Source organism: Rasamsonia byssochlamydoides (assembly GCF_041956645.1).
Source record: "Rasamsonia byssochlamydoides strain NRRL 3658 unplaced genomic scaffold VTN77scaffold_81, whole genome shotgun sequence".
In the NCBI taxonomy this organism is placed as follows: domain Eukaryota; kingdom Fungi; phylum Ascomycota; class Eurotiomycetes; order Eurotiales; family Trichocomaceae; genus Rasamsonia; species Rasamsonia byssochlamydoides.
The window spans coordinates 55,873-80,123 of record NW_027192464.1 but is presented as its reverse complement, the minus strand read 5'-3'; the positions used below and the strand labels follow the sequence as shown (position 1 = coordinate 80,123).

At 50.3% G+C, this 24,251-nt stretch overlaps 6 protein-coding genes across 6 annotated transcripts; 1 reads left to right on the top strand and 5 right to left on the bottom strand.

The window, feature by feature from the left end:
* Nucleotides 1-1,943: 1,943 nt before the first annotated feature.
* Nucleotides 1,944-4,466, bottom strand: VTN77DRAFT_9076 (uncharacterized protein; the record flags this gene model as incomplete). Its single annotated transcript, XM_069425644.1, has 3 exons — nucleotides 1,944-4,108; nucleotides 4,179-4,303; nucleotides 4,369-4,466. The coding sequence occupies 3 exons, from the start codon at nucleotides 4,464-4,466 to the stop codon at nucleotides 1,944-1,946; spliced, it is 2,388 nt and encodes a 795-aa protein (XP_069274213.1).
* Nucleotides 4,467-5,446: 980 nt separating this feature from the next.
* VTN77DRAFT_9075 (uncharacterized protein) lies at nucleotides 5,447-9,071 on the bottom strand (the record flags this gene model as incomplete). Its single annotated transcript, XM_069425643.1, has 5 exons — nucleotides 5,447-5,761; nucleotides 5,824-6,150; nucleotides 6,202-7,001; nucleotides 7,060-8,847; nucleotides 8,909-9,071. The coding sequence occupies 5 exons, from the start codon at nucleotides 9,069-9,071 to the stop codon at nucleotides 5,447-5,449; spliced, it is 3,393 nt and encodes a 1,130-aa protein (XP_069274212.1).
* Nucleotides 9,072-10,025: 954 nt separating this feature from the next.
* VTN77DRAFT_9074 (uncharacterized protein) lies at nucleotides 10,026-13,814 on the bottom strand (the record flags this gene model as incomplete). The annotated part of the gene is made up of 2 exons (XM_069425642.1): nucleotides 10,026-10,202; nucleotides 10,272-13,814. The coding sequence occupies 2 exons, from the start codon at nucleotides 13,812-13,814 to the stop codon at nucleotides 10,026-10,028; spliced, it is 3,720 nt and encodes a 1,239-aa protein (XP_069274211.1).
* Nucleotides 13,815-14,383: 569 nt separating this feature from the next.
* Nucleotides 14,384-16,724, bottom strand: VTN77DRAFT_9073 (uncharacterized protein; the record flags this gene model as incomplete). The annotated part of the gene is made up of 3 exons (XM_069425641.1): nucleotides 14,384-15,338; nucleotides 15,391-16,502; nucleotides 16,581-16,724. 3 exons carry the CDS (start codon nucleotides 16,722-16,724, stop codon nucleotides 14,384-14,386), a joined length of 2,211 nt encoding a protein of 736 aa, XP_069274210.1.
* A 528-nt stretch (nucleotides 16,725-17,252) lies between these two features.
* Nucleotides 17,253-19,768, top strand: VTN77DRAFT_9072 (uncharacterized protein; the record flags this gene model as incomplete). The annotated part of the gene is made up of 8 exons (XM_069425640.1): nucleotides 17,253-17,286; nucleotides 17,344-17,381; nucleotides 17,441-17,528; nucleotides 17,594-17,740; nucleotides 17,799-18,001; nucleotides 18,057-18,523; nucleotides 18,586-18,745; nucleotides 18,800-19,768. The coding sequence occupies 8 exons, from the start codon at nucleotides 17,253-17,255 to the stop codon at nucleotides 19,766-19,768; spliced, it is 2,106 nt and encodes a 701-aa protein (XP_069274209.1).
* A 1,135-nt stretch (nucleotides 19,769-20,903) lies between these two features.
* VTN77DRAFT_9071 (uncharacterized protein) lies at nucleotides 20,904-22,259 on the bottom strand (the record flags this gene model as incomplete). The annotated part of the gene is made up of 4 exons (XM_069425639.1): nucleotides 20,904-20,971; nucleotides 21,033-21,321; nucleotides 21,383-22,150; nucleotides 22,209-22,259. The coding sequence occupies 4 exons, from the start codon at nucleotides 22,257-22,259 to the stop codon at nucleotides 20,904-20,906; spliced, it is 1,176 nt and encodes a 391-aa protein (XP_069274208.1).
* Nucleotides 22,260-24,251: the final 1,992 nt, after the last annotated feature.

The following is a 24,251-nucleotide window of genomic DNA, read 5'->3' as shown; positions in this document are numbered from 1 at the left end:
ATGTGAACAACACGCCAGATATCGATTGGATTGGATGACTGGACATGAAACATGAGGATTATGGATATTTAAAATTAAAAGTGATATTTTCCAGCAGAAACAGAGAAAACAGGGAACAAAAAAAAGAACAAACAATGATGCAGCCAGCAAGCGGTGACTCCTAGATGCGGGATATCGTTTGGATGATTTTGTTTCCTGTTTCCTGAGCGTCCTGACTTGACTTTCTTTCTTTTTTTTCCCCCTGTCTCTCTCTCTCTTTTGTTTCTTTTCTTTGTACCTGGGTCTTAGCAAGTTTACTTACTGTTTGGGATTGGCTCACACCGACTGACTTACAAGCAAGCTTGTCCTGCTATATACTGTTTGTATGCTTGTTTTATGAAGACTTGGTTGTTTGGCCCGTTTGTCTGGCCAGTGGATTTTTTATTCTGCTTGCAACTTGCATGCATATTCTGGTCTCGCGTTCTTTATTTGACTTATCAGTTGCTGTGGAGTAGGCCACACAGCGTTGATTGTCATGTCATAGGAGTCTTGTCTTGTTATCCTTGTTTTTATTCTAGATTCCTATTCTATGTAGGTTTCCTATCTATCTATCTATCCATCCATCCATCCATTTACCTATCCATTTACCTGGCTGGCTGCCTGCCTGCATACCTATCTACCTACCCACCTGCCTACGTACTTACCCACTCAATAATAAATTCATGCTGCATGTATACATTCGTAGAATGCGCCTCCATGATCCAACACTACACTTATACTAAATGCAACATCACCATTACCATTACCATCAACTTAGCTAGCTTACTCTCCCTCTCCCTCCCTCCCTCTCCCTCCCTCCCTCTCTCTCTCTCTCTCTCTCTCATGGTGATAGAAACCCGCTCCGTTCCGTTCCTGTTCATTTTTCCTCTTCCCTGTTGGCTTTTTTTTAATTAAATCCGTCTATCTAGACCCTAAACCCTAAGGTGACAGACAGAGTATACTACTATACTATACACTTACTTACAGAGAAATTGATTGTCAGTCGTCAGTCGTCAAGTCAAACTTTGTTCATGTCAACCTTCTGGGAAGTTAGCTAGGTGAATAAGATAAGAACAAATAAATAAATATATAAATTAAAAAAAAAAAAAGCGATCTTCTTTCTCGCCTGTTGAAGTGAAGACAGCCAGCCCAGCAGTAGTCAGTCATCTGAGACAACAAGACAAGACAAGTTAATAACAAACAAACAACAAGCGGGATGGATGGATTGAGATTGAGATTTTATCATCAGCTTAGTTTTTTTTTCTTTTCCAGATTAATATTAATTAATATTAGATTAGATTAGAAGGACATGTCATGTCATGTCATCTCGAAAATCCCTGTTGAGATCTCTTCCTCCCTCCCTCTCCCTCTCTCTTCTTTTTTTTATTTATTGATATTTTTAACGGTGTTTATTTATTGCTTGTGTACTCCGTACAGGCAACTTTCTACTACCAGTTCTTACTACCGCCAGAAGTAATAGAGTAGATTAGATTGTTCTCGAGACTATCTTTAGGTGTTGTATTGTACTCGCTCATTAAGGTCATTAGATCCGGATATGTTTGGGACGGGTCGAACCGGACCGGACCGGAAATTTGAGCCCAAAAATATCAATCTACCTACTACTTTAACTACCTTGGTTCTTGTCGGGATATGCCGGCTCTGATTCTTTTCTCTGCTGATTCTTTCCAAGGAATTGAAACATCGTCGAGGATCTCCGCTGCTGTTGTCAGGCTGCCTATCGTCATAAAAGCAAAGGCTCAATCAAGCAAATACAAACGTGAGAAATAGTGCACAAAAAAAATCATACGTCATGAAAATCCACCAAAACATAGCACGACTCCAGCAGCAGAGAAGCTCAACTTCTGTCTCAAACCACTCGAAAAGATCAGATGAATCAAACGCAGACGGACGCAGGTTTATTCCAATCAGCGGAAGGGCCCTGGGCCGAGCATTCCCCCTCGACCATCACCGCCATTGGCTTGCGCGAACATCTCCAGCAGATGTCTGGATGACGGTGGTGCTCCGGATGGGCCAGCGTTACCGCCTCCCCCATAATTGCCTTGTCCACCATGCGGAAAGTTCATCATCGCCTCCGGATTGTGGGGTATCGGCGGAAATGCTGACGGAGGTCCGCTCATGTTCATGTATCCTGGCGGAGGCATCATACCCGGCGGAGGACCAAAGTTCCCGCCCGAGTTGCCACGTGGGAAAGGCGGTCGCTCGTTTGGCGGAGGCATGTTTCCTCCATGCATTGGCATCGGGCCACCCAGATAGTTTGGATTCATACCCCGTGCCGGCGTTGGAATCCCTGGTGGTGGAGCCAACTGGCCTGGTCCTCCTCCGCCCTGTTGTGGCGGTAACTGTTGCGTAGCCCATCCTGGCGGAGGAGGCATCTGGTCGAAACCTGGAGGCCGCTGAAGTCCCATTGGAGGCTGGGCGTGGCCTTGAGGACCTCTTCCACCGGCGGCAGTTGTGTTAGGCACCTGTCCGCCCTGGGAAACACCTGGGTATGGTATGTCATCGAAGTATCCCATCGGAGGTCCATTGGCAGCTCTTCTCATTTGCTCGTTGCGATCCGCGTCCGGTCTCTGCATATGGGCGATTGCAGGGTCGTCCAAGAAGTTCGGATTCTTTGGCACATTCTGAATACCCTGGGGCCGTGAGAGCAGGTCCGGCATGTTCAGAATGCCAGGAGTGTGGCCTGCTGAAGTCTGCGGCGGAGCGTTTCCATGCGACTGATTAGGTCCAGGAGATATTTTGACTTGCTGCATGAGACGAAGAAGGTTTTCTCGGTCTCGAAGCTGAGCTTGCGGGTCTCGCGGAGCAGTTTGCGAAAGAAAAGACTCCATCCCCGTGGAGTTGGGGTTCACCTGAGCTGGCATGTACTCCTGCTGCCGGTTGAACGAGTCCCTTGTCGGGGATGAGAATGCCGCCGTCTGTGCCGGTCGGGTTGGTTCAGGCTGCGCCAAAGTTGGTGGGCGAGGCTGTTGAGAACTGTCCGCGTGGGGGGTTGCGTTGCGTGACTTGCTATTTCCAAGCATCTGCAAGATGCGCTGAAAGCCTTCCTGATCCGCATCAGTAGAAACTGGCCGATCAGGTTGAGCTTTGGTTTCAGATTCCTTGCTCGTATCCCCCGGAGGGGGGCTAAAGAATCCCGCGAAGCGAGATGACTTCCCGGGCTTGGTCGAACCGGAATCTCTTTTGTTCGAATCAGCAGAGCCAGGAGTGGTCACGTCTTGAGAGGAGGACTTAGTATCTCCCAATATTCCAAAAAACTTATCCAGGCCGGAATCCATTTGGAAAGCGGTGTTGAACAACTCCCCGTCGAGATGTTTTGCCTCCGCCCTCGGAGCAGTTGGAGTCACCTGCTCAGGTACCGTTTCTTTCTTCTCCTCTGCTTGTTGCTGCTGCTGCTGCTGCTGTTGTTGTTGTGGTTTGGCTTTCATACTCTCCTTCCACCGTTGAAATTCTTCCTGGGTGTGAGCCTGCTTCGAGTCTTCTCGGTCCGTGGAGTCCATCCATTCAGGCTCCTGTTCGAACCTCGCTCCGCGGTTCCAATCACGATCAGGGGCTTGTCGGTCGCGGCGCCACTCTCTGTTCCGCACCGACGGTTTCTCTTCTTCGACATCTGCAGCATCTGAAGCGCCTTCATCCCGGAACCAACTCTGTTCGTGTCTACTTCTTCCCTGACCATCCCGTCTCGAATAACGACTCTCCTTATCCCTAAAACCGGAGTCGTGTTGATCGCGATCTCTGTCTCTAGTATCCCACCGGTCGGGTTCTCCATTCCGTCTTGGTCTCCGATCCTGCTCGTCTTGGCCGAAGTTGCGACGCGGTCTCCCGTGGTTCCAGTCATCTCGATCGCTTCGACGGCCGTTTGTTCCTCCAAGTCTGTTATCGCGCCTGTCAAATTCCTTATCCCCCGCTTCTCGATCTTTGAAAAACTTTTCTCGAACGTTGTAGCGATCATTCTTGGCATCGTCTGAATCATTAAACCGTGAGGGCCGATCGGTAGAATCGATCGACCCCTTCCCAAATGTACGTGAAGCCGAAGCAAAGGAGGTCTTGGGGGGTCCTAATACTATGTCGTCTAGATGTGACAGATTGTTTTAGCAGATGATATCAAGATAGAGCGCCAAAGAGAAAGGGATTTTAGATACCTGAATTCGAGTTTCGAGAAATGTGTCGTGTCTCAAATAAGCTCGGTCGCCGATTTGTAGTCTCATTCTGATTGTGGTCTCTAGTGTTTGCATTTTTTCGCTGCGTTGCTGGGTCGGGGATAGGTCTGGAGTAATTCGACCAAAGCGTCAGTGAGAGCACAACACAACTTCACGAAAGAGTAGCTCTTACCCCATCCATTCTTCAATCGGAGGGAGTTTGTCGGGCTTGGTAACTAGTGGCGAGTTGCGTAGCCATAGCAGCTCCTCGATCTGATAGCGCCGTGCCATCGGGAGGACAGTTGCGTGGTGGTAGGTCGTGAAGGTTCGATTAGAGTGGTTTCATGGTAAAAAGGTAGAAGGTCGAAGGAGGACAAGATCAGCAGCAAGGAGATTTATCCGATCCAGGGAGTAAGGACGAGTCAGTGCCGAGGCCCTTGTTTTCTGGATAGAGTGGAAGCAAGCTGGTTCTCGAGCTGGTTCTCGCCAGTGGCGAATTTGATGAGCAACAGAGAAAAGCAGTCAAAAAGCGGTCACAGGTTGCAGGGCCAGATTCGCAAAGATTTCGAGACGGATCGGGATGGGAGAGAGCAACGATGGGTGGGAGGGAAGAGGTGAGGTTCTGCACGGTGGAGAGGAGTGCGCAACCAGACAGACGCCGTACACGTTCGCTGGTCGGGCCTTTGCCTGCGCTGCCTAAAGGGGAAAGTTCACCTGTCGCAGCCTCCGACACCTCAACGCTGGCTCCACAAGCAGCACCCAACACAGATATCCCAGCAAGACGGTAGATGAGTGGCCACAATATCTCTATATTATAAAAACTTGACTTCCATTTTGCACACTCACATGGCTGTGAAAAGCAGAATATACAAGCATACCACAGAAAGAGATATAGAAGGGGCAAAGGGATTAATTATTACCTCCATTAATTATATATTAGGCTATTAGTAAGAGATGTGTATCAGTGAGGGAGACTATAGCAAGGAATACAGGTAGGGAGCCCACCTAGGAAGTAGATGATAAAAATCATACTACTATAGGTACGTCCCAGGGCAAAAGTCCAAGGTATAGAACAGGTTTTTTCTCTTGAAACCAGTCGAGCGAAGCGAGACTTGCAAGGCTTGGTCTTTAATTACCTTCTCTGTTCTACACTTTGAATAGCATATTTCAAGTCCTCCACACTACCGAGTCCTGTATGTATGTACTGTACACAAAATCACCGCCACAATCAACTAGAATCATCCCATGCCCATCCCACGCTACTGGCTATTCTAACCTCCTATCCGCTCTACAAGCCGTGCAATAGACGCGCCACTCCACTTGTCAACGCGTTCTCGATCGCAAGAGTCGTAAATGGCCCTCGCCAGCTCCGACATGATGGCACGATGAGGGTCCGAACCCACCATCTGGCCCTCGACCCAGCTGATACCTGCAGCCCTCGTAGTGAGCGTTGTACCTCCCCCCACCTGAGTGGCGCGGAAAACAAGATGCAAGATCTTTTTCTTCAACGGTGTGATCAGCGTCGGCGAGTTGTGGAAGGAGAGGATGCGCTCGAAAACGTTTGCTCGTCGGTAGATGTCCAAATCCTGTTGTTCCTAGAGTCAGTCCTGTGGTGCAGCCTACTACAGGGGGATAGAATGATGCCTACTTGAGCAGTCCGAAGGCCCCTCACGAGCAGATCCAAAAGCCAGTTGATCTCATCGGCATAGCCGTCATCGTACTCAGGCTCGTGCAACAGGATCTTGTCGATCCAGTAAGACGGGATCTTCCCGATTTCCCAGGACGGGTGCTTCTGGAGGAACCTGTTGACCTTGCCGTACATCTTGTGCAGCGGATCGGTCAGAACCGTCAGGCAGCTAGCAGCACATTCACCTGCAATCCAGGGAAGCGGGGTTTGGAATCCCAGCTGGTTCGCCGTCTCCCGGAGCTCACCCGCTAAGATATAGATTGCTCGCCACTCGGAGTAGTTCGAGTCCTGTCATTTGTTAGAGGGTACGAGGATATAGCAAGGATAGAGGATGCATACCTTGACTTTAATCATGAAACGAGAGACGGCCGCAAATGCCTGCCGCCTAATCTCTTCGTGCTCAGAGCACAGGCAGAGCATCAAGTCTCTGATGCGGCCTTTCTCGATTGCCATGCCTATTTCATCGTTTTCCCATTTGTGGAGTGCTGTGTGATTATCGCTTTCAGTGGGAAGGCTACCGAACATGCCTGCAAGATCTGCAGACTTTGCAGGTTTGGCCTTGGCCTGGTCATTGTTGAGATCAGCATCGACCATCTCTTCGTCTCCGTCGTTAATCTCCGCGGTGCTCTTCAAAGCTTTCTTGAAAATAGACCTCGTCTTCTTCGACTCCGTCAGATTAACGAGATTATCTCGCACGGATTTTAGCGCTTTTTCATCTTCGCCTGCCCGTCTCAACTCCCCGAGCAACTGCGCAATCCAGGAAGCAACAGACTGCTCTCTCGATGCGTCGTTGGCTTTGATGACGAAGGACCACTGCTCGTTCACAGCGGCGACTAGGGAACTAAGTGATCCCGGCCTATGCCCGAGCAGTGAAGAGACGAGGTCTTGGTAGTGAACCGGTTTCTTCACTACACGGCAGACGCAATTGTCAAGGAATTCCAGCTGCGCAGAAATTGATTCCGAGCTAGAGGCTTCCAAACTGGAGAGTAGCGCATCAAACGAAGTTTCAGCGCTTATCAGAACAGAACTCTCCACGAGAACGCTTCGCAGAAGTGCACGAATCGGCTGCAATAACGTCTTGTCAGGAGCCCCTACTAGTACCTTCAAGACAGAAGTAAAGGCAGAGTATTGCAGAGATGCTGATATCATATTAGCTACAAGTAAAAACAAGGCCAGGGCCCGAGTGGAAACTCTTACCAGGCTGCTGCCACCAACGCATGGACGCTGACTGGTGGGCAATTTTCAGAATGTTCTGCAACTGACTCAACAGCAGTTCGGAGTCGTCTGCCGAAAGCCCAGGCTTTTCCAACTGATTTAGGACGTCCACCAGAATCAACGTCACGTCAAAATTTTCTTCAAACGCGATAGACGGCACGATTTCGTAGAACATGGACAATAGTTCCATGATTGCATCTCGCTGTTGCAGGTCCTCCTTGGGTGTTCGTTTGAATGTGAGAACAGCGTCTTTCATGGGAGGACAGCGACGGCAGAATTCGGCAATCAGCTTGGACGAGGCTTGATTCCAGAATCTCTGACCAAGTCCATGATCAGCATTAAACACTTTCAGGACAGCCTGGAGCTTCCGGAAAGCGACCGTCAGAATGCGGACTGCAAAAAGAGTGATGACGCCATCCGTATTCTGGTTCAGACACCTGGATAGGACTTTTTGGGTGAGAGGACGAGGCAGAATATTTTCTATGACGATCGAAATTGGTGGCGGCATGGCAGGGACTTTCTCTTTCCAGCCGCAGTTGACTGGAACGGGAAGCTGGACAGTGGAGAATAAGAACGCAGATTCACCCATCCAAGACGGCGTAGGCTTTGGATCGGAGGTGAACATGGTTCGCTTGGTAAAGAAGTCTGCAACAAGTTCGGGTGCGGCCTTGAAAATCGCCAATAGAAGCTCGGTTTGAAGGGTATCAGACTCCGGGCGAAGTACTTGGATGAGTGACGACAAAGTTCCATTGCGCACTGGGACACTGTCTCTGTATTTGTCCATATAGATGGGAGAGTCCAAGCCCAGTTCGATAGAGGCGTCATCCTCGGTCAACAAGGCATCCGGGTCACTTCCCGTGGGATACCAACCATTTTGGGGCAATAGAACTCCCATTTCCGAGACTGTGCAGACCTGAGTCAAAACTTTGTGTATCTCCTTGGCAATAGGCATCGTTTCCGACTCCGGCGCATCAGAGTCTCTGTCGTATCCATACAGGGTGACGAGTCGCTCCAAGTTCCATCGGTTGAAGAACTTCGTCTTCGTACTTCGAGGAAGAGAAGAGTCATGGGCGATGTCTCGATCAATCGCTTTGATGATGTCAACAACAATGTCACAAGAATCTCGCCTGATATGTTCCAGAAAGGCTCTGATGACTTTGTGCTGTTCAATGAACTCGCGTTTGGCCGCGCCATTCTGAAACCTAAGATTCGCAAGAACGTAGCGCTGAGCGTTGCGTCTCAGTGTGGACTTTCTGGACTCGTCTAAGGCTTCCTCAGTCTGCGCCTTATTCGGAGTGAGGAAGACATCGAGACGCTTGTAAGTGATCTCACGTTTCGAATAGACGAGTCGAGCCACGGACCCGCCATCAAAGCTCACAATCTCCGTGAGGAGGCGAATGCAAGGTGATATCAGGTGTTCTTTGGCCTTTTGAGAGGTCAAATTCCGGTTGAAAAGTTTTAGCTGCTCCTTTTGTAACAGATACTTGCACAGTGCGATGCCGAAATCGCGAAACTCAAGCTGAGTTGATATTGTCTTCAGAAACAGTGCCAGTACAGAAGGCACCGCCACAAGCAGGCTTTCATTATTGTTGCTGTCTGCAAAACTCCAGGTCTGAATTAAGTCCGGGAAACAGATTGCCTCGGACCCATCAGCCACGGTCTTGATTTGCGAGTCGCAGTAGGCCTTCAGAATTTGTAATTTCTTGGCCTTGTCGGTTTCCTTGTCCGACTGATTGATGGATGTAAGAAAATCCTTGAACTTATTTATACCTTTTTTTTGCTTGTCAGAGGACGATACCGTCCAGCTATATTTTTTTTAAGCAGCACTTACCTTCTTTGGTTGCTGATGGAGCATCCTGTTGAAAAATGAGCAGAGCCCGTAGCTGCTTATGGGATGAAATAGTGGCATCATTTTCAGCGACAGAGGACAAAGGCCCATCCGACGCGATTTTCCTTCTTTTTGCTCGATGGCCTTGCGCGTCAGAGGACGCCATTTTGGCTGTTGTGATGGAGCGTGAAGAGGAAGTCTACAGGGTTGGGATGCAAGACTCGAGACTGAGAGATGTTCGCCATCAGATTTTTGCGGCATGTGATTGGTCCACGGATGGCGCATCTGTCAGACTCACATGTGACATGGGAGACTTTGAAGTTCGAAATATGAAAATCAGACAAAACGTCACAAAGCAAGGTATTATTTCCTGTGAAATAGTGAGTTTTCTATTGCCATGAGGAAATAATTTCTTAGTTCTCTATTTTTTTGAGACCCCCACTCTTCTTCTTCTATGCCCGTTAGGCTGGGCCGAAAAATTACTCTACCGGAAAGATTTATATTATTCTGACATCACTCTGCAGCAATAAACAATTGCAACTTGTTCATGAACTCGCTGAGATAAAAAAAATCCTTCTAATACGATGTTTTCATGTTCTCATGATAAAAAAAAAGCCTTTTTACTTGCAGACGTCCATGGATCATGATCGGTGGCGCACTGGAAAATATCCCGCAGATATGAAAAAAAAATTCCTAGACCCCTCTTATGAGGAACAGCCCCAACCTCAGAATCCACTTAAAAAGATCCTGCCCGGGATCGAACCGGAGCGGAAGACAGAGATCTGATTCTAGAGATAGAACTTCCTTTGCAACCTCAATGTTTTATGGTGCTGAGCAACATGATTTTATCTACCGCTGTCAGTCCATTTCCACAATTCTAAGTATACTACAAGACGATCATTCTCATCATTCAAGAACCGATCAATAATAGCTTTAAATCCCCTGTCGAAACGCCAAGTATGTACTGTACAATGCTGTTGTGGAATAAAAGAAAAAAAAAGATAAGAGAACCAGCTCTGAGACTTCCCACAACGCAAGAGAATAATGGTAGTATATCGATCCATAACACAACAAATTCGACCATTCGGGTATAACAGTAAAAGACGACGAACAACTCGCTTTAACCCCATGTTCCTCCTCCACCACCCCGTCCTTGGCGTCTCTGCGCAGAGAGACGCCAATCATCCTCGCCAGCGAAGCGGTTATGCAACGGTTGAATGCGCTCTGCCTTCTTCCGCTTAGACAGGCGGTCTGTTGGTGCCACTTTGAAGAATGTCGGTGCTGCTTCGACAAGCCACTAGGAGAGGAGTTAGCCCATTGGATTCATTCTGACGGAAAGTCTGGGGAAGAATCAACAAAAACATACCTTTGGCTCAATTGCTGTCGTGCAATGCATGTATTCCTTGGACGTGAGAACCAGAGTGTGGAAGATCACGTGCTCAGCGGGCTTGCCAAACAGTGCAGAGCTGGGGTGCAGATAGACAGGCGTGCCTTCGATGAGGGTCTTGTACCCTTCCTGCGGATCTTTGCGAGCGGCATTCCTGAAGAACCCGGTACACAGCGCCTGGCGGACCTTGGTCGTGTTTCGCCCACAAGAGACGATCCGATGGTGGTATCTTTCCATGATGCCAACAAGCTGCTGTCGGACATCCTGGGCACGACGCATCTGCCGCGCCTGGATGAAGTTCTCGTAGCACCAGGCGTTGCTGTACTTCGAGTTTTTCCACGCATTATACACATTAAGCAAGGTGAGATGATCACCGTGCGGGTCATGGAACTTTGCTTTCTTCTGATCCGCCTGCTGCTGCTTATCCTTTGGTCGATAGAAGACCGATTGTACCGACAACATGGCGACAATGGTGAGCATTTCATCGGAGCAGCCCATATCCACCGAGGCGATGAGGACCTTGGCGAGGGCCGGCTCCATAGGGAAGTCGGCCATTTTCCGTCCAAGGCGAGTCAAAAGACCTTCATCGTCAAGAGCGGACAGTGCGTAGAGTTCCTCAAGCGCGGTAAGCATGGTGTTTGTCGGAGGCGGATCCATGAAGTCGAAATGGAGAAGATCATTGATACCCATCGCTTTCAACATAAGAATGGTGTGCGACAGGTTCTGGCGCTGAATCTCAGGTATGGATGTCGGTAGCATTTCATTTTGGTAGGCAGCCTCTGTATACAGTCGAAAGCATTTTCCTGGACCTGTTCTCCCGGCACGACCTGCCCGCTGTTTGGCCTGGGCTTGCGAAATCGGCGTTACAACCAGAGAGTCCATACCGAGCTTCGGGTCATACGCATTCTGCTTCACAAATCCAGGGTCGATGACGTAGTAAATGTTGTCGATGGTAATAGAGGTTTCTGCGATGTTCGTGGCAATGACAACTTTCCGACCCCCGGGTGGCGCTGGCTCGAAGATTCGGCTCTGCATCTCACTGGGCAGGGCAGAGTAGACGGGGAGAATAACAAGCTCCGGGACGCTGGGACCCAACGCCTTCATTCGTTCATACAAGATCTCGCAGCTCGTGTCAATCTCTTCTTGACCCGTCAAAAAGAGCAAAATATCACCTGGGGGTTCAGTAAGGTGGATCTGCATGACCGTGACCAGTGCGGCGTCGAGGTAATCCGTTTCGGGCTCCTTGGAATACATGATCTCGACGGGGTATGTACGACCGGGAATTGAGAAAATGGGACAGCCGTTGAAGTACTCCGAGAACTTCTCCGCATCCAGAGTAGCGGAAGTGACGATCAACTTCAGATCGGGCCTCCGTTTCAAGGTCTTCTTCAATAGCCCGAACAGGACGTCTGTGGCGATGGTCCGCTCATGGGCCTCGTCAAGCATAATCACCGAGTACCGTTTCAAATCCGGGTCAAGCAGAATTTCTCTCTGCAGCATACCGTCCGTCATGTATTTGATCTTTGTCTCAGGGCTGGTGCAGTCCTCGAAACGAATGGTGTATCCAACCTCAGCCCCAAGTCGGCAGCCCACTTCCTCAGCCACACGCTTCGCAACTGACATAGCGGCCACTCGACGAGGTTGCGTGCAACCGATAATGCCATGATTTGCATAACCAGCTTCAGCCAGATACTGCGTGACTTGGGTCGTCTTCCCGGAACCCGTATCTCCCACCACAATCAACAGTTGATTATCTCGAATAGCATCGAGCAACTGTTTGCGGAACTTGAACACCGGCAGACTCTCACGCTGTTGCTTGATGGTCATATTAGTCCGCTTTCCGTAAGAAACGTCCTTGCTCTGAGTAACCCTCTTCCATTCGGGTATTGCAGCATCGGACTTGCTGACCCGTGCATTCCGGAGATCTGCCGCAAATTTTCTTTGCTCCGGGTCGGCCATAGGATCCTCCCACTGAGCACTGAGGTCAATGTCAGCTGCTTCTTGCGCAGCTCGATCTTGCGCTTCTTGCTGCCTTAGCTCTCGGCGCTCCCTCGCAAGGGCCGTGCCGGCCATGGCAGCACGATTGAGCGATCCATCAGGGGCCTTGACGACCCTAATGGGAGAAAGCTCCAGAGACTGCTTCGTCTGGCCAGCGAGGAACGGGGGTTCCTCGTCTCGGACCTCAATATCTATATCTTCTTCCTCCTCAAAATCGCCTTCCCCATTGACGACGGCATGGTACTCTTCGTCAATGTCAGGGTAATCAGCAGCCGATACCGCGCCTGAAGCGATCAGTTGCTTGATTTCCCACCTCTCAGGAGATGTCAGTCGCTTTCTGTTCCTCATCTGCTTGCCATCCATATCCCCTTCAATGACAGGGACCTCAGAACTCAGATTCCCATAGCGGTCTCTGGCGCTGGCTCCATCAAGACGTTCCATATTCGCTCCAGAGGCTAAGCGACGCTGGGGCACCAGATCACGTCCGGTGACCTGGTCGACCTCTTTCATGGAAAGTCCGATCCTGGAACCCTGAATACTGATCACCTTGACTTTCACGGGTTGTCCCCGAGAAACTAGGTCTGAGGGATGGTTCACCCGCGCTCCTTCTTGCATTGCAGAAACGTGGACTAGGCCGTCCACCTTTCCTCTCACACCCAGAAGATTAACGAAGGCACCGAAGTCTTTAACACCCGTAACACGGCCGTCGTAAACCTTGTAGAGAATAGGTTGGTCGTCCAACTCTGGGGTCGGAGGCCGTCGGAAGAAACCATCGTCATCTTCCTTGTCCCGTCGTGACCGGCGCTCACGACCATCACGATATCCACCATTTCGGCCGTTAGACTTTCCTCCATCATATTTGTCAAAGTCATCGATGCTATTTCTGCGCCGTCCATACCGCTCGCTGCTGCGCGATCGGGATCGGGACCGGGACCGGGACCGATACTTGTCTCTGCGCCGTCGATGAACGGCAGAATCGTAGTCGCCGTAGTCCGGACTCCTGCTTCGTTTTCTGCTGCTCCTTTCAACGGCGTGGCCATTCTTCTCCTCTCGAGCCTTCCCAGCTAGACCTTCCAGCATCGCGAATGTATCGTCCATGGCACCCGCTCTTGCGTCGTCTTCGGCGACGTCTTTCCGGGGTACAGTGTCCTCCTCATCATCCCAGGTCGGAACCTTATCCGGGACCGCCAGCCCCTTGAAAATACGCGCTTTCTTTTCGAGCGCATCCAGAGCATCCATATCATCGTTCTTGCCGGTCGTCGCATCGTTCTCATCACTCCGCTTGGCTTTGTACTTGGGGTGCATCGTCAGGACGAGCCGGTCGATACTCTCGATCAGGCTGGGCGGGAAATCGGCTCCCATCGCCTCGAGATTCTTCTTGAATTCCTCGAACGAGCCACATTGTAGATGCTGATCGATGACAAACTCCGCCAGCGTCTTATCGTTGATACCCAGGTGATTCTGGAGCTCACTCGTCACCCGTGACACGAGCGAGAAGAGCTCCAGCGACTGGAGATCATCCATGGCTGCTGGAGATAAGGATATGGGGAAAATCAGAGACCACCGAAGTGGTGTCCAGATTCATAAAGAGCGAAACGCCTATTTCAGTGAAGGCCTGCTGTTTTGGCGCATTTGTTCACCCGGAATGTTGAACAGGTGAAGCTGCAGTGGCGGAAAAATTGTTGTGGCGGCTTTCCGCGCAGTCAATCAACCTCCGAGCGCCACTCCGATAAGATAGTACGTTACGCTCTACAGCCTCCGAAATCCATTGAACGAAAAGGAAAACAAAAGGTAATAAATTAAAGATATTACAAGAACTTTCCCTTTTTAAATAGAAATGTCTCACTTTTTTTTTCTAACAACAAATGACTCAGGTATTATACACATAGCCGATGCCGTGGGCAAGTCCCAAATGTCACACCAGACGCCCATCCGTGTAAGATATACCCCTGTTTCCCATTCTATTTTATCATCCCGAAAGGGGAGGAAATCAAAATAGTCGTGGATAAGGAGATGGTCATATACAGTGAAATAATAAACAGTAACAAGGAGGTGATGGGAGAGGGGTAGCAACCAGGCACACGATTCTTGGACTAGACTGTTCGCGTCTCGTTTGTGGTCGCGGTTGTCTCCACCGAATGGTCATCAAGGGAGATATCAAGAGGGTCAGGCATGATATCCTGCTGGGTATCTCCCATGCCTGCTTCTGCCAGGAGTCGCTTCTGTTCATGTATCTGCCTTTGCAGGGCGATCTGCCGTCGAAGAGAAGCATCCTTCCTGAGTTTTCTGTTCGCAGAGAACTCCGTCAGAGCTCTGACCATTCTTTCCTCCACGAGTTCCTTGACATGGCCCGCGAGGGTCCGGTCTGTAAAAACACCGCCCAACCGGTAGCTCAACCAAGAATATAGGATAATCGACCTGTGCAAGCTTTCCAATTCGTGCAGGTATTCCTTTTTGCCCGACACGGGCTGCTCCAGGATTTCCAGGTTCAGCTCTGGAATGTCCAATAAGCGACCACCGCTGTGTTCAGCGACACACCTGGCGAAGGCGCGACAGACCCGTTGCACGGCGGGGTCCCTTGCATAAACGGGTGCAGCCATGAACACAAGCTGATCCTCGATACTCAGGCCAGGTACGGAGTCGATGATTTCTGCAGCCTCGAGTTGAGACACCGGATCACACATGAAGAAAAGGGGATGGACCTGTGAAACCGACAGAAGACGCTTGATAAGGTACTGGAAAGGAACACCCGGGGGGAAATAATTCGAAAAGTGTTGGAAGACTGGGTCCGGAGGATACACTCCCGCAGCAGTGAGCGGGGGAGGCTCAAAGCTCATTGCTTGTTGGATATAGGGCAGGTCGACTTCCTCGAGAGATGTTACCAGCCCAATGTTGGGTGAATCTGATCCTCGATCCGGGCCAGTCTCATTAGCGGCACGATATCGGCCAGCACGTCCTGCAATCTGTTTGATCTCAGGAACGGACAGCCTCACAAGACCAGTGGGAAGTCTCTTGACCAGGGTTTCAAAGATAATCCGTTTGCATTTCCTGGGCCGGTGGTCAGTGATTGCAGAGGACTTTCATGACTCGGGGAGCTTACAGGTTGAGGCCCATGCCGATGGCATCACTGGCAACCAGAAAATCATAGTCATTATTCGGATCGTTGAAAAGATTGGCTTGCTGAGTCCGAATCTCTGCCGGCAGGCTGCCGTACACGATGGCAGCTCGCCTACCCGTCGCCTTCTCGATGTCATTCTTCAATGCGTGAATGCCGACTCTCGAAAATGAGACCAGGCAATCCCCCTTTTGCAGATTGCGGAAGTCGCCCTGTAAGCTTTTCGACATGACTTTCAACGGATTGAGTCGGTCATAGCGATGGATCTCTAATGTATCTCCGGTGAGAGCAACCAGCTCGCGGATTAAAGGGACCGCCCGCGTCTCACCGCAGAGATGCAGCTCCTGGGCTCGGGCGCCCAGGAGAGCGCGAGTCCACGCCCAGCCTCGCCTTGGGTCGGCGATCATCTGGATCTCGTCGATGACTCCAACTTCATATTCCCTGCCTAAGCTCACCATCTCGACAGTGTTACTGACAATGCGTGGCTGTTCGTTGTCGGGAAACCGAACTTCGTCGCCGGTGACAAGACCACACGATATCCCTTGCGCATTGAAGCGAGTGTACACTTCCTGAGCCAGTAGCCGCAAAGGCCCAGCGTAGAATCCCTTCTTGCACGCTTCAAGTCGCTTCAGAGCGTGGTAGGTCTTTCCTGAATTTGTGGGCCCAACATGCAGATGGATGGTACGCTGCATTTGGCGAGCCTGCGGGTACCATTCTGCGGGGTAACGAAGATCAGCCACTTTCTGCTGGTCCACAATATGAGGCGTTGAGAACTTTGCAGTGATTTCATCGGCGCGGAAGAGATATTCCAGCTCCTTCTTCAGCCCTCCTATACCGTTTCGAAGATAGGACTCTCGAAGGGACGCCTTGAGCTGCCGCAGAGAACCCCATTTCGGAGCCTTCCCACCGCTCTCATCAAGCTTGGCTGCTTGGAGAATCCGACGCTGAAATTGGTCCCAATTTGCGAGCGACGGATCCGATTCGTCGAATCGCTGTTTAAATTCCTGTAGAGCGGAAGATACGACAGCGGAAAAATCTTTCTTCGCGAGGCCTCGTCTTATGAAACTGGTTGCTGCCCCAAGACGCGGGTCTGAGGCCTAAACACCGCCAGTCAGCATATTTGCAATACGACGAATGCACTCAAAGAAAATCCCCTATTGGGAAGCGCATCATACCTTCGCAGTCAGTTTCTTGGGTTTTCGCTTCGGTTTTCCCCGGGCCAGCGCGGGAGTCGTCGTGAAGGCTCGAGTCGCCTGCCTAAGCAGGGGATGAAATGAGCATCGGAGGCAGTGGCTGCCTTTGCTTGTCCATAGCTGCATTCCCAAGTTCGAAGCTTGGAAGTAGAAGCGTGATAGCAGTCGGAGAGAATGAGAGCACCGGCAACCGGCACAAAAAAAGGACTTTGTGAAAACCGGTGGCAACTAGTACTTCGTATGCCCTACGAGGTAAATAACCCACCTTTTGCGGAAATAGGAAATGTAGAATTGTAGAAAATAGAAACTGCTACAGACTACACAGCCGTGCAGGATCAAAAGTTCAACTTGCAAAATGGGTTCGGAGCCGGGAAATCCAGTTGATCCAGCCGCCGTAGCAACTGCGGGACGGAGGTCGCAGTCCACTGGCTAACGAAAGCTAATGCCTAATATTGTTACGCCGATGGTGGGGAACTCCTCGTCTCCGGTATCAGATTGCCTACCGCCACGTTCGCCGTATGACCGGGAATTTGCTACCTTACACCTCCCTTCACTGCCTAACTTCTCGTCAAGTGGTGAAATTGAATTCCCTGGGAGTTTACGATCAACCTGTTTTCCGTAGCCCATGCTGCGGACCTCAACCTCCCAGCCAAAATGGGCTCCTCCTTGATCAACATACAGCGCGACAGTAGGTATTTCCCCCTTTCATGAAATATGACCAGGCGACTGACGCGAGGTGTACTAGTTATTCTGGACGCGATCCGTCATGCAGCAGGAAACGACGTACGCTCTGCTTCCATGTGCTCCACGTCACGAAACCCAAACTGACAGTGTCGTTACAGTGGAAAGTATTGGTGGTGGACGACTACAGTCGGAAGATCCTCGATAACGTGGTGAAGGAAGACGATGTCTTGAATCACAATGTCACCAGTAAGCCTGGCCGCCTTCAGGAGGTGAGAAACGGAGGTGAGAAACGCAGCTGAGAATGGCAACAGACATCGAGCAGATTGAGCACCGGCGGCCCGCCAACCCGGATATGGACGCGCTTTATTTCCTGTCACCTCAGCCGCATATTGTGGATTGTCTCATGGCCGATATGGAGCGACGACGGTATAGAAGAGGTTTCTTGATATGGACAGCATGTTGGGTAACCCTGTTTCCATGGAATTTCGGGTGCAAGGTTCTCATAGTTATCTACAGTTCTTGATCCTCAACTACGCGGCAGGCTGGACCGGTCGCAGATGGCTCGTGAATACATCGCGAGTGTCCGTGTCTTGAACGTCGACTTTTACCCTCGCGAGGCTCGTCTAGTTACGTTTCGGGATCCCTGGAGCTTTCCGGTTCTCTTTCACCCCGCTTGCAATCATCTAATACGAAGTCACCTAGAGGAGCTGGCTCGGAAGGTTAGTATGCGTTGGAGAACACGGGTTACCTTAGGGTATTTCTGATCAAACGCAGATCGTGTCTCTGTGTATTACCTTGGGCGAAAACCCCGTTATCCGATATTATCGACCACGGACTCCCACACATGAAGCAAGCGTTCTATGCTCTCACCTAGCACGTTTTGTGCAAGACGAGCTTGATCAGTACGTCAAGTTCCATCGAGATTTTCCGCCTCAGTCTCCCAGGCCCCGGGGAGTGCTCTTCATTGTCGATCGCTCCATGGACCTTTACTCTCCTCTGCTCCATGAGTTCACGTACCAGGCCATGGCACATGATTTGCTACCGATCAAAGATGGTGAAAAGGTCACGTATAAGACCGTAATCAACGAAGGCACTCCGAACCAGGAGGTCAAAGAGATGGAAATTGGCGAGCATGACCGGATATGGGTCGAATACAGACACCTTCATATGAAGGATGTTCTTGAGAAACTGGCTGAGGACTTTGCCAAGTTTCGAGCCGCCAATTCTCATTTTTCTGACGAGTGAGTTTCGCCTTGTTAGCCACATTATTATTATCATTAAGTCTAACTTGGCATGATATCAGCAACTCCAAAGTCACGGTTAACACCATCAAAGATATGTTGGCTGGATTGTCAGATTTTCAAGAAGGTAAAAATTTGTACACACTCCACTTGAACATGGCGCAGGAGTGTATGAAGTTCTTCCAAGAACGGAAACTTTTAGAAGTTAGTTCAGTTGAACAGGTACGGAGTTAACTTCTGCAATGTCGGTGTGATTTTTACTAACGATCGATACAGTGTCTCTCTACCGGTCTTGATGAGGATTACAAAAAACCCAAGAACTTGGCGGTTCAGCTTGTTCGTCTCCTCGATGATGATTCTATCAGCGCTCCGGAACGCTTAAGACTGATTCTGCTCTACCTGATGTATCGAGACGGGTTGCTCGCGGGTGATATCCGGAAACTCCTGGCGCACGCTAGGCTCCCACCGCAGGACGGGGAGGTGATCTATAACCTCGATTTGCTGGGAGTGCGAGTCGAGAAACCGTTGAAGGACAACAAACCTGCGACCCAGCCGCTTTTCCAACGCAAACCGCCGCCGCCGCCGCAGGACGAAGAGGAGGTCAACCTGTCACGGTTTGAGCCAAGTTTGAAGATGATGCTGGAAGAGCAGATCAAGGGGACGTTGGACTCGGCAGTCTTTCCTTTCACGCGGCCGCCGACCGATGCCGACGGCGCCATGATGCAAGAGCAACTGTCGCAAGCATCCCTCCGAAGTGCGAAGCCCACCTGGGCTCGAACTCGGGCGGCGAACGATCAGCCTCGCCAGCGCATCTTGGTTTTCATGGCGGGCGGCGCGACGTATGCGGAGTCGCGGGCCTGTTACGAGGTGTCGCAGGCCTCATCGAAGGACGTGTTCCTCGCGACGTCGCATATGCTGACCCCGGGCCTGTTCATCCGGCAGGTTGGCGACCTCAGCGCGGACAAACGCCGACTAGACCTCCCAGCTGAACGACCCAAACCAACCGCGCCAGCCCATCTGTTCGAGAAGGATCCGCCACCACAACAATCGGGACCTGCCGGTGGTGCTGCTCCTCCCACGGCAGCCATGGCATCCATGTCCCTGAACGCGGGCCCCGACCCTCGCCAGCAGGCTGGACATGGGTCGGCTAATGGTGCATCTGCTCCGGCGGCAGCAGCAGCAGCTCAGGGCAGCAAGCCCCAAAAGAAAGAGGAGAAGAAGAAGAAACACTTCTTTAGTAGATGAGATGAGATGAGATGAGTTGCGTTGAATTGAATGATACCATCAATTTTTGCATGCAGTTGTGACTGTGACTGGTTTTGTTGTTTTGGGACTCTTGATCATTTCCTCTTTCATCTCCTCTTTGAGTTCTTTTTTTTCTTTTCTTCTACAGGTGGGCCGTCTGATACCATTTCCATTCCCATCATTTTTGTGTCTTTTTTTGTGTCCTTTTTTTTTTCAAGTAAATCTTGAGTGAGTGAGTGAGTGAGTGAGTGAGTGAGTGAGCATGAAGCATAGCATATAGCATATAACATATCCATCATCATCATCATCTTCTTCTTCCATCCAGTGTGAATAAATAGATAAACAAAATAACAATAAAATAAATAAGACTGGCATACCTCTATGTGGATTTCTGAATAGGACAGGGTAATATGTACATACATAAATCAAGAAATTTTAGTAGGGACGTGTATGGACATGGATGGATAGTATTACAGTATTATAGGATAACAAGCCTTACATTATAGTTCTCGACTGCTTTGAAGAGAAATAAAATTAGGTACCTGTTTGTTTCATTGTCTAAATCCGGTAAATTTCATTTCATTTCTTATAAAAGAAAAATCCTACCTACTTACCTACCTACCTAACGACAACCTTAGGTACGTAACCAACCAAAAAACACCCCCCAGGGGAAAAAAAAAACCAAAGAACCGAAAAAAAAAAGAAAAAAAACCCCTATATATATGTACAGTACATGAAGAAAAAAAAAAGGGAAAAATGAAAAATGAAAAAAAAAAAGAGGAAGAAAAAATCAGGGAAATCGCAACGCAGACATGACGCCACGGGAAATGATATCAGAGACAGAAACAGCACCGAAAAAAAACAAGACAAGGGCGAGAGCCCAAATCGTACAGTACAGTACAGTACAATACAATACAGTACAGTCCGTTTTGTCAGCGTGGTTGGTGTGATTACTTCCTCGGCCATTCCTCGTCAAGACTCAAGGCTTTTCCCGGCCGAGTTCGTTCAATTCGAATATGGCACTGGATGGATTGCGCGCCAACTGATACCGTCGCACACGGAGCCCGTACCGAACGGCGAGCCCTAGCGTGACGATCATGATCAGATATCCGCACGCTTTCAAAAGGACGGCTAGTCAATCCTGTTCGGCCTCGTAGCCTTCCGGCTTCTCGAGGTTGTTGATGTGGAAATATCGGGAGGTGCCTGCATGATGGAAATTAGTCCCAGACAGGTCATTGTGTCGATTCAGTCAGCGACAACTTACAGGAATATCCCTTCCAGTCGAAATTGTCCGCCGGGTTGCAGTGACACTTCAGGTCCAGCCGGGTCTTTTCACCAGTCGGGCAGTGCGTGAAAGGGACGTGATAGTAGCCAATCTCATTGAAGAAATGGATTTCCTCCTTTTTGAGGAGAAGACCGGCGGCAATCGAGTGGACCGGCGCATCGCCCCATCGTTCATAGAAAAAGCCACCGTCTCTATCGAGCGTGTTGAAATAGTCGAGGTAAGCATCAGATCTCAGCCAGTCCAGGTTGCCAATCTCAAAGTTGGACCACTGGAGCGAAAGTCAGTGTTCTGTCAATGGTATTACGAAAAGAAAGCAAAATGACACTTACAAAGTGACATTTGTTGTATGTCTTCCCGCCATCATCGCTCAAAAAGCCCATCGAGTTGTCCTCCGCAATATGGTCCGGATGGTTGTTCATGAACTTCTTGACACTGTCCCACAGCGTGGGAATGGTTTCGTAGTACTCGTACAGGCTGAGCACGAAACTGTATTTCTTGTTGTTCTCCTTCATGAACCGGAACGGATCGAAACTGATATCACAGTAGAGTTCGATGCCCGGTTCCACCCGCCAGTAGTATTCGTAGTTGAGCATGAGCTCGTGGCGGAAGAAGAAGCCGGACTCGTAGCGACACATGTGCCGGTAGCTCTCCGAATCGCCGTAGATGACTTTCCGCTGACCCATGTCCTCTCGAACCTTCCTCGCCTTGTCCTGGTCGATCCACTCCGGATACGACCAGTGCTCCTTTGGAATCAGACCATAGTAGGTTTTGCCCGACACCAGGGCGGTGGTGACTTTCTTGAAGGTATCGTCGAAGGGTTTATCGTTCAGGAACACCCAGTCATAGTGATAGTTGCGATTAAAGCGGTCCTCCACCTGCCGGATGGATTTGGCAATCTCCCACACATCTCCATTTCGGGCCAAGGTCACAAAAGTCGCATTAACACGCCCTCCGGCAGGGGCTGGCGCGGCAGGAGCTGGGGGCTTGGGAGCGCTTTGTGGTTTCTGTTCTTTGCCTGAGCCAAGCTTGGTGCCGAAATCGTAGTTTTGAGGAAGAGGTAGTGATGATTTCGAGATGAAGAGTAAAACTGCCAGTCCCTGCGACCAGCATATGGTCAGTGGCGCATCACCTATGCGACAATGGACAAAAACTCACAAAGATGGCGAACAGAAGATATCGGAGGTAGCGGCCTGCCCCCGAAGACATGGTGGGCAGGTTCTCTCAGAGTCGGAGGCTAGTCGATGCTGATGCGAAACAGGTCGTTGTTCAGGAAAACGGTGGACACGCCGTGAAAAACAGGGCGCTGAAGATGCGGGGAAGCAAAGCTGAGGAATGTAGGACGGCCTGCAGGAAAGATGGCGTGCCGTGAGTTTGGGGAGTGTCCCGGCCAGTGACTTCGCCCAGACTGGGAGATCCGTTGTGCTCAGAGACACGGAATGCGAGGGCGAGTTAGTCAGCAGGAGACACGCCTCTCAAGTCGCGCGGACTCGAGTGAAGTCGGAGGGCGAGAATCAGATAATGAAACGAAATTACTTGAAGATTGAAAGGGGTCATGTCTCAAAACCTCGTGGCGGGCTGCGTGGAGCCATGCTATTATTACTGCCAGAACAGGCGCAAATAAGATGCCGGAAGGCGTCGACTCGTCGGCAGGCCACGCAACCGGCCTACGACTCTGCCCGCATCGGGTAAGCTCATGTTACTGGATCCTACAGTGAATTGGTTTTTAGGAGAGTTATTTATTGAGTCTCTCATTAAAGGAAGCAATTAATGATAAAATATTGGTATCCTTTACAAGAAGGTGGACTTCTGGTTCCCCTCCTGTAGAGGTTCAAGATAAGGAAATCATATCATGCTACGAAAAACTGAGCAAATTGGCTGGATTTCTTGGCCCCTTTTAATAATATAGTCCAGCTATACTTAGGTGCACAATCAACACATTATCGTGCTCTCTTCCTTCCTTCCTTGTATCTCTTCCTTGTCCTGTTCACTTTATTATCTTATTAACTTATTTATTTAATTTATTTGTTTATTTTATTTTCAGCTGGGATATGTCTATGCCAGTAATCCTGATGTCACCGGAATATTCATAATATTCATATATTCATAAAGTTCCTGCCTCAGGCTACAACACGCACGGGCCACGTGCTCTCTTCACTCGTCGAGCCACCAAAGCAGACGCCGAGCGGATTCATCAAAAGTGCGAAAGCAATCTTGCGCCCCCTTCCTTGCGCTCTCTTGCTGTCCTCCGAGTCGCATCGAAGATGTCTTTCTTCGGTTTCGACACCACCCTGCCCAGGGATCGGGACTCTTCCAAGCAGACCAGAGGCATTTTTGAACACCCGGATCCCTTTGCCGAAGTGGCTCGCGCCCAGGCTGAGGGTTTACACGAGGACGATGATGCGTGAGTTTTCTCTCATGCTTCTGCTCTATGATTATGTTTTGTGCATGGATACTAAACCTGGATTTTTCCTCTGCTAGCATTGATTTCGAGGATACGTACGATGGGCTAGGTGACCAGTTGGACGACGAACAGGATGCTTTCAACGAGGATACTTTCGGTGACACGGGCGACATTGGAAAGGATTTCGACTTCTTTGGCAAGACAGCCCAAGTCTCGGACGTGATCAAGGAGGAGGAGATCCGCTATTCCTTGCAACACCCCAAATCATCATCTCCGCTGGCAGCAACGTCTGCCCCGCCTCCAGCCTCGACGACAGCTACTACCACGACAACTACCAAGACCACGACAAAACCAAAGAGAACCGGTTATGAGAAATACCAGGATCCCGGGTTTATCCCCGACGTCCAGCCCAAGTCGAGTGTATGGGGCGATGTGGTGCACAAGAAGCCGGCTGCCGATGCTGAGAAACCAGCCAAGAAGATGATGAGCTTGGAGGAGGTGGAAGCTCAGCTGCGTGCTCAGTCCCAGCGACCATCGCAGCCGCAGCAACCATCGCAGCCGCAGCAACCATCGCAGCCCCAGCCAGTGGCTTCTGTTGCGCCACCTGCTGAGGTGCCTCAACCGGTCCAACACCCTCCGCAGATGCCTCCAATGCCTGAGGGGTATCCTCAATTGCCGCCTGAATTGCTGGCTCTCGAGCAACAGGCGTTGGGGGCCGGCGTACCACCGGCGCAACTCTTGCAGCGGCTGCAACAGGCGCCTCCCGAGCCGATATACCGTGGTCCCCCTCCCGCTCC